At 44.1% G+C, this 12634-nt stretch overlaps 1 protein-coding gene across 1 annotated transcript in view; it reads left to right on the top strand.

Annotated features, from left to right (window-relative positions):
* Positions 1-9624, top strand: part of hcn4 (hyperpolarization activated cyclic nucleotide-gated potassium channel 4) — a 268643-nt gene extending 259019 nt beyond the window's left edge. Inside the window, exon 8 of the mRNA XM_068015195.1 lies at positions 8033-9624. Within this exon, the coding sequence (XP_067871296.1) occupies positions 8033-9624 (1592 nt within the window). The remainder of the gene's footprint in view (positions 1-8032) is intronic.
* The last annotated feature ends 3010 nt before the right edge of the window (positions 9625-12634 follow it).

Below are 12634 nucleotides of genomic sequence, written 5' to 3' on the forward strand. Positions count from 1 at the left end.
ACTTACTTAGCAATAACCTGCTCAGTGACACTCAGTTTGGGTTCCGCCAGGGCCACTCAGCTCCTGAACTCATTACAGCCTTGGTTCAAACATGGACAAAAGAGCTGAACTCAAGAGGTGAGGTGAGTGTAACTGCCCTTGACATCAAGGCAGCATTTGACCGAGTATAGCATCAAGAAGCCCTAGCAAAACTGGAATCAATGGGAATCCAGGGGAAAACTCTGTTGGTTGGAGTCATACCTAGTGCAAAGGAAGATGGTTGTGGTTGTTGGAGGTCAATGACCTCAGCTCCAGGATATCACTGCAGGAGTTCCTCAGGGTAGTGTCCTAGGCCCAACCATCTTCAGCTTCTTCATCAATGACCTTCCTTCAATCATAAGTTCAGAAGTGGAGATGTTCGCTGATGATTGCACAATGTTCAGCACCATTTGCGACTCTTCAGCTACTGAAGAAGTCCGTGTAGAAATGCAGCAAGACCTGGACAATATCCAGGCTTGGGCTGATAAGTGGCAAGAAACATCGTGCCACACATGACTATCTCAAACAAAGAGAATCTAACCATCTCCCTTTGGCATTCAATGGCATTATGATCACTGAATCCCCACTATCAACATCCTGGGGGTCACCATTAACCAGAAACTGAACTGGAATAGCCATATTAATACCGTGGCTACAAGAGCAGGTGAGAGGCTAGGAATCCGGCAACAGATAAATCAGCTCCTGACTCCCCAAAGCCTGTCCACCATCTACAAGGCACAGTCATGAGTGTGATGGAATACTCTCCACTTGCCTGGATGGGTGCCGCTCCAATAACACTCAAAAAGCTCGAATCCAGGACAAAGCAGCCCGCTTGATTGGCACCCCATCCACAAACATTCACTCCCTCCACCACCGACGCACAGTGGCAGCAGTGTGTACCATCTACAAGATGCACTGCAGCAATGCCCCAAGGCTCCTTAGACAGCACCTTCCAAATCCACGACCTCTACCATCTAGAAGGACAAGGACAGCAAATGCATGGGAACACCACCACCTGCAAGTTCCCCTCCAAGTCACAGACCATCCTGACTTGGAACTATATCGCCGTTCCTTCACTGTCACTGGGTCAAAATCCTGGAACTCCCTTCCTAACAGCACTGTGGGTCCTCACATTGCAGCGGTTCAAGAAGGCAACTCACCACCACCTTCTCAAGGGCAATTAGGAATGGGCAATAAATTCTGGCATAGCCAACGATGCCCACATCCCATGAATGAACAAAAGAAAATAATTTCTTGTAATTTACCTCTTGGAGGTAATTTCTTCATTCAAATCTATGCTTCATAAACACCGGCATAGACCATTTGGACAGAACAGCTTGTTTTGTGCTGCAAATTCTTTTTAATTCTATGTGTCTTACCTGCTGGGAGCATAGAAGCACTGAATTTATCAAACTGAGTGAATATCATAAAATGGCCAAAGAATGGACATAATCCTGCCTCCTTATGTTATTCATAATGCAGATGAATAGTCTAAATGGAGTTCAAAAACAAACACAATGTGATCTTTATTACTTAGTGTGGAGAATTTTGGGATTATAAACTACTTATGAACATAATTACCACCCATGGAATTAAAATTGGTTATATTGTTTTGCAATCTCTATTTAAGCACCTCAGTGCATTTTGCTGTTCTTAAGTAATATGCACTTTTAATCTGCACTTAAATATTGTTGTGTTGGAACCAGAGCATAGAGAAATTCCACAACAAACATGTTATTAAATAAATGGCTCACATTGAAGTGGTTCCTGCATTCTGCACACGTGAGATCTTTCTGAATCCATGTCGTACAGCGGAGCTCCAATATATCAGCTCCGTTTTCATGCAAAATGCATCCTTTGAAGGAATTGATTGTTTCTTTACAGAGAACAGATTAATGGGAACTGGATTGTAGAGAAATGCAAGACAATCTGGAACGTGGGTCTGAATCCAGCCTGAGCAAGTTATTCTTTTTGTCCTACTCAGCACCTGGCCTAAACACATTGATGCTTTTAATGAATTGAGAGTCGATGAGCGTTGCCTTCTCTAGCAATTTGGCTCATTTTGTGATATGAGAAAGAAGCTAAAGGCAGATGTCGAAAATGTTTTTTTAATTGTTCTTGACGTGTGGGAAGGCTGAGCGCGTTTATTGCCTACTCCCAGTTACTCAAAAACGTGGTGATGGCTCTCTTAAACAAGCCATTGCTGTCTTTGTGCTGATTGTGTTAGATAGGAAATTGCAGGACTTTTACCCAGCAACAATGATGGAATGGTGATATAGTTTCATTAATCAGGGTGATGTGTGACTTGATGGAGACTTTGGAGGGGAAGGCCCCATGATGTTGGAAGAACTATACATTCATTATATTTTAAGAATTAGATTGTCCAAAAGAATACATTTAATTGGACTGGAGAGCATTACAATGCATTAAACTCTCTCATTAAAAAAATACTGCCTCATTTAGTCCGATGGGCTCCATACAACATGTCACTGTGAATGTGCTTCAAATGTTGTGGAAAATGTGTCCAGTGCTATGGCAGTCATCTTGAAATCAAAATTGGCTAAAATGGAGAACTTTTTTTCTGAATCTGCTTTCCTGAAGTGTTATGGGGCCAGGGGTGGCAGTTACCCTCTGATACCTCGTCCAAGAGGCCATTATTTATGTGTGATTACTGCTACCAACAGTTGAGTGAGGTACAATGCTGTTCTCAAGTCACATCCTCACGTGGACTTCCAGCAGGCACGTAATCTTGGCTGATTGTCTTTCCCCCCTGTCCAAGCATGATTACTGAAGAGCAGCCGTTCCCCTACTATCACCCCAGATGCAATCAGCTAACTGAGCACAGACAGAAGATCAAACCTGCTCAAATTGTTTGGCCCAATTCACTCATTGGATTAAACCATTAAGGATGAGAAAAAAAACTCAGAGGAATGCAACTTTGCATAATTCCCTTTTCACCCGTTAAATGGCTGACGGGAAAAGCTCCATGGCGAATAAAGGATTTGCTAGCATATTGCAACTAATTAGTAGATTAATGCCTCTTATACTAGCTAGTAGGATTACTGGAATTAATCCATTAATGCATGGCAAGACATTGCAATCTTAGAATGAGTTCACATTTGACGCACAATTTAATCTGATTTGGCCCGGCTAATCTCAATAAAGTTATAACCATGTTATAAGAGCATATAATTAATATTACTTGGAATGGAAGCCTGAATTACTCAAAGGCATTGCAGCAAATATTTGAATCCAATTGACTAATCAAAAATATATGAATAAAGAAATTTTGAATCAAATTAATTCTGATGTATTTGCTAATAAACCCTGCAATATGTTTCATACTGGTCTAAGGTTCTGTCCCTTCTCCAATAGAAAACATGTCTGCGCTTTCAACCTAATTGAGCATTACTCACAATTTACAGTTTATTTCAAGATTATTTCATTTTGACAGGTTTTTGGTTCTGGTCTCCATAATTTTGCACCCTCCAACAGGCTAATGGTGCAACACATCTGAAGGTGTGGCAGTCTGATTGCAGGCCAAATAAGCTCTGCCAAACTCCCCAGGAGAGTAGATAACCTCTTTCCTTTCATTCTATTTGCAATCTCTGTCACCTTGTTAATATGAACCATTCTCAATTGCTCCTTTTTCCTCTGGCCAGAATGCTTTGTGCTCACCTACATAGACTGCAGGAGTTGCCTTAACTTCCACTTCCCTGCAACAGTTCTGGATGTATCATGACAGCACATGGGTATGGTTGGTTGGTGGTTATACTACTGGAGCTTTAAGCCAGGGGTCAATATGTTAAAATCCTACCATGTCAAATTGAATTCAATAAATCTTGCAACTTGTGGGTTGAAAGAAATGACCATGAGCACTGCTGTTTTGTTTTAAAAACACAAATGGTTCACAAAAGCCCTTCAGCAAAAGGAACCTACTGTCACCTGTACCTGGCCTAACCTATGTGTGGTTGACTTACTTTTGTTATAGCCTCTGAATTATCATGGCAAATAAATGCAGTGCTTTCAGCTTTGCCTCCTTCCCAAGAACAAAAAGCAACCCAAAAAAAAAAGAGAAAAATGGACTGGAGTACTGTCCACAGTCTTGGTTTCTATACCGAAGGAAGGATATACTTTCCTGAGAGGGGGGAGCAACAAAGGTTCACTAGATTGAATTCTGGGATGAGAGGACTGTCTTAGCAGGATAAATTGAGTTGAATGGGCCTCTACCCTTGAGTTTAGAAGAATGAGAGGTGATCTAATTGAAACATAAGTTTCTGAGGTGGCTTGACAGGGTAGGTGTGAGAGGCTGTTTCCCCTGGCTGGAGAATATAGAACTAGGAGTCATAGCCTCCGAATATGAGGTAGATCATTTAGGAATGAGAGGAGGAGAAATTTCTACACTCAGAAGATTTTTTAAAATTCTTTCATGGGATGTGGGCATTCCTGGCGAGGCCAGCATTTGTTGCCCATCCCCAATTGCCCATGACAACTGAATGGCTTGCTAGGCCATTTCAAAGGGCAGTTAAGAGTTAACCACATTACTATGGTTCTGGAGTCACATGTAGGCCAGACTGGGTAAGGACGGCAGATTTCCTTCCCTGAAGGGCATTAGTGAACCAGATGGGGTTTTTACAACAATCGATGAACGTCTCATGCCATCATTACTGAGACTCCAGATTTTTATTAATTATTTTGAATTTAAATTCCACCAGCTGCTGTGGTGGGATTTGAACCCCTGTCATTAGTGGCATTATCCTGGGCCTCTGGATTAACATCTCCCCAATTGTGAATTTTTGGAATTCTCTACCTCAGAGGGCTGTGGATGCTCAGTCATTGAGTATAATCAAGACTGAGATTGATAGATTTTTGGACTCTAGGGGAATCAAGGGTTACGGGGTTCGGGCAGGAAAGTTTTTTCTTATTCGTTCATGGGATGTGGGCAACGCTGGCCAGGCCAGCATTTATTGCCCATCCCTTGAGAAGGTGGTAGTGAGCTGCCTTCTTGAACCGCTGCAGTCCTTGGGGTTTAGGTACACCAACAGTGATGTTACGAAGGGAGTTCCAGGATTTTGACCCAGCGACAGTGAAGGAACGGCAACATAGTTCCAAGTCAGGATGGTGTGTGGCGTGGATGGCAATTTGCAGCTGGTGGTGTTCCCATGCAGCTGCTGCCCTTGCCCTTCTAGGTGGTTGAGATCGCGGGTTTGGAAGGTGCTGTTGAAGGAGCCATGATGAGTTGCTGCAGTGCATCTTGTAGATGGTACACACTGCTGCCACCGTGCGTCAGTGGTGAAGGGAGTGAATGTTGAAGGTGGTGGATTAGGTGCCAATCAAGCAGGCTGCTTTGTCCTGAAATGGAGTTGAGGTCGAGGATCAGCCCTGATCTTATTAATAAATAGTGGAGCAACCATATGGCCTTCTCCTGTTCCTATTTCTTATGCTTTTATGTTCTTATAAACCCATGGGCTTACAGAGCTAAAATGTTTGAAAATAAACCTTAGGTTTGCAACCTCTAATCTCCCATCGCATGATGTAAGCCAATTGCTATTGTGTAGATCAGCTGAATAATTCACTGATGAAATTGAATTCATTGCATACTTTAGAAATGACATTTTAATTACTGTATGGTGAGATTATACACTGTAGATAACTGTAGTAATACTTATCATATGGTTTAATCAGATCCGTGCTAATACACAATACAAACTACCCAGAATATTTTTTCTTCCAGGATTATTTCTCTCCCGGATCATCTACCCCACCCCCCCTCCCCACCGCCCCAACCCCTCGGTCCATCATTCCTTCCATTCCTCATGGTGCTGCCTCATGTCCGCACAGTTTCGTGGGAGACCATCTCACCAATATACCCATCTTTTTACTTTTCTGAGCCCAGATGGGTTATTCAATCATAGAGGTGCTGCAACCAATCACTCTCCCAGCTCTGACATGTGCTATTGACACCAGAGGTCACTGGACAGCAATCAGGAGTGAATTTATTACACTTCCTTCCTTCCTGCATTGACATGGGCACTGAATCAGTCCTTTAGCAAACTCTGGCCAAGATTAGCAGCCTCGGCACAGACCTGGCATCAAATAATTGACTTTGCAAGCCTTAATGGCTCATCGTCAGAAAGGAACACTTTTTAGTCTGACTGAGATGATGCCAGTAAAGTTTAAACGCCCTTGTTAACTACAGAAAGAATGTTATATCAGATATGTAGAAAAGAAACTGACCATGCTACAGTGCGCAGGCAGATTCTAAGACCTTGCAGATCACAGCTGTGCGGGAAGGTCATGGCAGTGCCCAGTATCGGGCAAAGAGCCTGGCAAGATGGGAATGTGGAGGCCCTTTTGATCTCTGGAGCAGGGCCCTCATCTAAATAAATCCTGCCCAAAGCTGCTCCCTCACTCAGACCTCAGGTTGACGTTGCAAATCGGGGCCTGATGGCATCATTGGGCCTGATCTGGATACTTAAAGCAGGACCCTGCTTCCTTCCCACGGGTATCCTGCCTGCCTGCCTGCTCCAAAAGAGCAGGTTAATATCAGTGGGAAGGGGGAGGGGTCAGTGGGGGTAAGTGTCTGGCATTATTTTAACTCCTCCCGCTGGCCTGGTTTCTAGCAGTTGGGGACAGCTACAATCGGATCCAAACGCAACTTTGCTTAAGACTGCATACGAAGAGTGGAACTGTGGGCTGGATTTTACAGCCCCCAGCCCCCGACGTTGGGGTTCATACTGCGGGGAGGCCGGAAAATGCCTCCAGCAGAGGCCCACCATGGGCCTCAACACCGGGAAGGCCCAGCCCTATATTGCCGGCCCAAGCGGTGGCGGGGCCTTGTGGTGGCCCCCCTGCCGCTCGGCAACGGGAGCCAACTTAACATATTTTTTAAAATGCAAGTGAAGGAATTAATTACTTACCCGCTCCCATCGCTCGCCCCCGAGATCCAAGATCTCGTCCGGAGATCCAAGGCGGAGCACTGGTGGGGTGGGGTGAGCAGCTTTCTCTGTGGGAAGGGAAGAGCGGCGTCAGAGTGATTTAATTGGTCTCGGGAATGATGGGAAGGGGAAAGTTTAGAGTTGCTGAACTTTGTCGGGTGGGGGGGACGTTCGGTTGCACAAGGTTAGTGTTGGGCGGGGGAGGGGGTGTGTGAGAGGGCAGGTTTTTATTCCCATGGTTATTGGAGGTGGGGGGGCGTGGGAGAGGGTCAGAACAAATTTACTCCATTTTTTTACATATACTGGATCCTTAAAAATTTAAATTAACCGGAAGCGCTCGAAGCCCTTTAAAAATGGCGTTGGTGCCTCGCAGTGGCGCCTGATGCAATTGACGGGGACGGACTGCCCGCCCCTTCCACGTCATTAGGGGGGGCAGTCCGCCCAGACCATTTAAATGAGCCACAGCACTGAATATCACGGCGGCTCCGTGACATGTGGTCCGCACAGGCGGACAGCCATTTTTTGAAACTCTCCGCTGAGATTGACGGCGAGCTGATAAAATCCAGCCCTGTAATCCAAGAGGAGAGCAGCACTCACACAGGACATCAGAGGCACACACGCCCACTCCCAGCACTGGATGGTTGAATTAACTCAATGAATTCTAAAGATCCAATGACGGAATTCTGTAGCCACAGAGTGGACGCAGTAACTGAGCAGGGCCATAATAAATGTGAGGGGTGAGAAGCTTTCGCTTATAGAATCATAGAAAGATACAGCACAGGAATTCGGACAATCACAGAACTGAAGGAGCTATCCAAATAGTCCCCACTTCCCTCCCCTTTCTCCATAGCCCTGCAAAGGTTTTCTTTCCAATTACATATCCAGTTCCCTTTTGAAAGTTACCATTGAATCTACTTCCACCGCCCTTTCAGACAGTGCATTTCCAGATCATAACAGCGCATTACGTAAAAAGAAATTTTCCCCATCTTCGCCTCTGGTTCTTCAGCCAATCACCTTAAATGTTTCCGATCACCTTGACTAATCTTCTAACATGTTCCCACTTGCTGTTTCCGCAGGCAAGAAAAACTCTATATTGCTTCACAAAGTGCAGCATGACCTGAACTCTGGTGCCTTGAACTATCAGGAGAATGAGATTATTCAACAGATTGTACAGCATGATAGGGAGATGGCACAGAACATACAGAATCCAATGCCGACGGTTTCCACTCCGGCACCAGTCATCTGGACACCACTGGTTCAAGCACCTCTACAGGCAGCAGCAGCTACCACATCTGTGGCTATCGCACTCACGCATCACCACCCACGCCTCCGGGGAAGTATGTTCCAGCCACCGGTGTCCATTCTAAATTCTTTGGGACAACAATCCAGCCAAACGCCGAGGCAATTAAAGAGGGTGCAATATTCTGCTCCAACCACAGGACCCTCTTCAGTGGGCTCTCCGTCTAGTACACCGTCACAGTTACAGACTCCCTGTGCAGAATCACCCTCGGCTGCTTTATTTCAGCTCAAAAGTGGCTCGGCCTCCAGCAGTCTGAGTCAACTCCAGCAGCTCGCATTAGGTTCCCCTACTGCAAGTTCAGGTCACGTTCATTCAGGTGCAACTAGTTTAAGTCAAGTTCAACCATCTAGAGCGAGTTCACCTTCATCCAGCCTAGGTCAGCTCCAACAATTTTTAAGCAGCTCACCTGTGTCTGGTCTCCAACCATCTTCCCTAGGATCATCCTCCCCTATCTTCACGCAACTCCACCAGCTTTCATCTAGTCCCACCACAACTGGCTTTAGCCAATTTCAGTCCACGACCAAATCACCTCAGGTGAACACTGGTCACCTTCAGTTTCCCGGCAGTGCACAATCAGCTGGTCTGAAGCAGTTCCCACAGCTGACATCCAGCTCTCCCTCAGCTAGTCTAAACCAGCTTCATCAAGTTGGAATGAGTTCCCCTTCATCCAGTTTAAGTCACCTTCCTCAAGCCAGTTCATGCTCCCCATCGGCGCCCTTTCAAATGCGACAAAGTGGGCTAGCACAACAGTCGAGCTCTGTGGTCCAAATTCAACCGGAAAAGCCCAGCTATTCATCAGCGGCTGTGCCACCACTGCAACATTCAGGTGCTGCATCTCCGTGCTACACCCCTAATGCTCCAAGTCCTCCAGTTCAAAGTCCAGTGACTAAAAGAACATTTCAGTGTGGCTCCTCTGACGTATCCAGTTCCCATACTTCTCTCCTGATGCCGCAAACTCCTACAGCACTCCAACAGATCATCACTGTAAAGAGTACGCAGCCATTGCCAATCGGACGTCTCACACAGGACCTTAAGATGATCTCTGCTTCTCAGCCATCCTTGCCCCAAGAGTTGGCTCAGGCAACGCATCGAAGCAGTCCTTGCTCAGTCAGAGAATCTGTGGGCAGTGTAACAACCTTTTCTAGACCCAGGCGTCTGAGCAAACCATGCAGCTCCATTCCCGAGCGTATGACTCTACCTAGGCAGATGTCGTCAGGCTCTTTACCTCAACCACAAGGACAAGTACTTGGAGCATCTGCTGCTACTTTCCCAACCACATTATCTAAAGACGAAACTGCTCCTCAGGGATCAGTAGCCTTTGGTTCTGATTTGGAACCTGTCCGGTGTAAGCTCCCTTCCAACTTGTGAGGTTATATGAGGACCTAACAGGTCACAAGTAATCAAGTTTATTATATATAATTCTCTTTTCTTCTGTATAACTGTGATTATTTTTAGATAACCAGTTATCCTAGAGCTATAGTTTTGTGTCGCATTATTTTATAAATTTTCATACAAAGGGAATGTATAATTAATAAACTGTATAACCTGCTGCAGATAAACTTAGTGTGACCCCTTTCACAGTATTAGAAGTAATAGTAAAATGATATAGGGACACTAAAATGTAATTTTTGTTTGGAAAAAAAAACATATTTAATGACTCTTGAAGCTTCATTAAAGGTCAGAAACAATTTAGCACCAACAAATGGTCCATTAATACATTCAGGGTCAGAACTCGAGGAAGTTGAAGTTGAAATTGATGTACCCCTCTACACTATTAGATATGCATGAGTGGCAGAAAGCTTTGCCCTCAGGTATTTAAAGCTATCAAAATGTTCTGGGACTCCAATGTTAATTGATATTCAAAATGTACATTAATTAGGGTCAAATCTAGGAGAACTTTTCATGGCATGGTGCAGCAATGTTCAGTGTCGGGGCAGGTGCCAAACCAAGACAAGTCAAAAAATAATTTTCAGGCGTTAAAATTGGGAGTTTGAGCCTATGTGACCTCATCCAAATATCCTTGTCGTAAGCAACATTTTCTCTGTACATACCATCAACAGTAACTTGGATTTAAACTGCACAAGATGCTTCACAGGAGCATTATCAAACAAAATTTGACCAAGCCACAAGGGGACGGGTGACCAAATGTTTGGTCAAAGAGTTGGTTTTGAGGAGTGGCGACCTGGGAGAGAGGGTCTATCGCCGTTCTATGTGCTACACTGCTAACAATGGGCTTTCCCCAGCAACTGATAGCTGAGAATCTTGATAAACGTCGTACCATAATGCAAATTAAAAATATCTTGTGCTAACAATGGGCGAATGAGGGTCTGCAAAGTAAATTAAAATTATACGATGGTTATCACTGATAAAGAAGCTAGGAAGTATTCCATCTTATTCCTGACAAGTAAACTGTCGCATTGTGCAAAGGGCTTCAGAAGCAAATATTTATGTGGATATTCCTTTAGTAGAGTGGCTGTCAGAATTTTTCAATGAGGTATTTATTAAATGTAGACAGACTATACCAAAAACTCTCCAAGTGAGGTGTCAACACCTTACTAGGTAAGATTTTAAAATATCATAGAAACTGTACATAGGATTAAGTAGCTCTCAGTGGCTCCAATGTTTCATATATGTCCCAGTGTGAAGCTGAAATGTAGAGCCCATAATGATCCAGGTTCCATCCCCAGTTTAGAATGGGTTAGCTGATCTCAGTCAAAACAGCAGTTCTGGTGCCATAAATGTTATTAGTGTCCTTGGACTAAGCCAAAGGATGAAAAGATTAGAATTGTATCCTTCTCCTGGTCATTGTCCAGTACATCCTGCTGACGTGTAGGGGCAGGTGAGAGGAGAATCAGGCTTAGCTGTGTGACTTCCATACCGAATTAACCTGCCAGTGCTCACTGTCTAGGCTGGTACATTAAGCTTCGTCATTTGGGTGAGGTTCTGGAAAATGGCTAGTGCCTATGGAACCATTAGTGTGTGCCTTCAGGGGAGGATATTGATGGGCTCAATAATTTTAAGAATTATTTATTTTATTGATAATATTCAAACAACATTTTGTCCTTCATTTCAAATTACAAAGATGTCACTGAACAAGCAAAGGAAAATACAGAAAAGCTCATAATCAATATTTGAAGTGGAGAACAATTTTTTAAAAGTCTGCTATCACCCCAAATTAGTCTGTTCATGACAGCTTCCCAAAATGGTACCATTTCCACTTGGTACACACATCACCAAGCCCCCGGAGAACCTTGCACGAGGGTGGACTCTCCGGTCAGTCACTTTATCGACATCCCTTCATCCATAGTCTTCAGTGGTTGACCAGTTTACTCCAGCTGCAGCCCGAACGTTGGATGCTGTGCCCCTTTTAAGTACAATTTCGGCTCCATTCCAGCTTTCCGAGGCCTCCGTCATACTTTCTCAAAACACGAGTCTGACAACCATGAGTCCTTATCGGATTCTTTAAAATGGTAGTTGTAAAATTGTATGCGGATTTCATTTCATCTTTCTGGTACATTCCTGACTGCATTCTAGCTAAGCTCCTGTTGTTGCTCTCCTAATACACTTGTGGGCCTGTCTACTTTAAACAGGTTAACAAATGCATTAGAGTAGCACAGGAAGGAATTAACCAGTGCATGGAAAATAGCACCAAAGAGAAATATGACTGCTAAATCGGGAATCTGACAACAGAATCATCATATGCTCTACATACAAACCTTAGCCCACCCATAGGCATGTTGGGTGAGGCAGAAAAGGACTAGGCAAGCTGAGTGTAAAAGATGTCAACTTGTTGACTTGGGCAGGAGGAGTGAGCAGACCAGATGAGGAAATAATAGACTCCTTTATGTTCTCCCATTTGAAGAATGGGAATTTCCACAATTTTGATTGCAAGAATTGTGCTTGTTGATGTCATGCGTCTGCATTTGATGGTCAAATAGTGAGTACATGTTTTTAAATTCTCAAGGTGTGGGCATCTCTGGTAAGGCTGACATTTATTGTTCATCCCTAGTTTCCCATGATGCAATTGAATGGCTTGTTAGGCTACTTCAGAGGGCGGTTAAGAGTCAATCACATTCGTGTGGGACTGGCGTCAGGTATAGGCCAGACCAAGTAAAGATAGTAGGACCGTAGGGCGTGAGAGCCCCCTGCGGAGTCTCACTTAGGTTCGGAGCCGTATTCGAGACGTAACAAGAATGAGTGACTCAACACCAAATAATGTGTAAAAACAGTAATTTTATTGAGTAATTATTAAGTAATTGCTAAACAATTATTAATGATAAAAAAGGAAAGATAACTTTATAAAAAAGAAAGGAAGGAAAAGAGAGTATAGAAAGACAAAACATACTTATAGCACACTGCTATAACCCCAAGTTAGTCT

This window comes from Heterodontus francisci, chromosome 35 (assembly GCF_036365525.1).
Source record: "Heterodontus francisci isolate sHetFra1 chromosome 35, sHetFra1.hap1, whole genome shotgun sequence".
Classification (NCBI taxonomy): Eukaryota; Metazoa; Chordata; class Chondrichthyes; order Heterodontiformes; family Heterodontidae; genus Heterodontus; species Heterodontus francisci.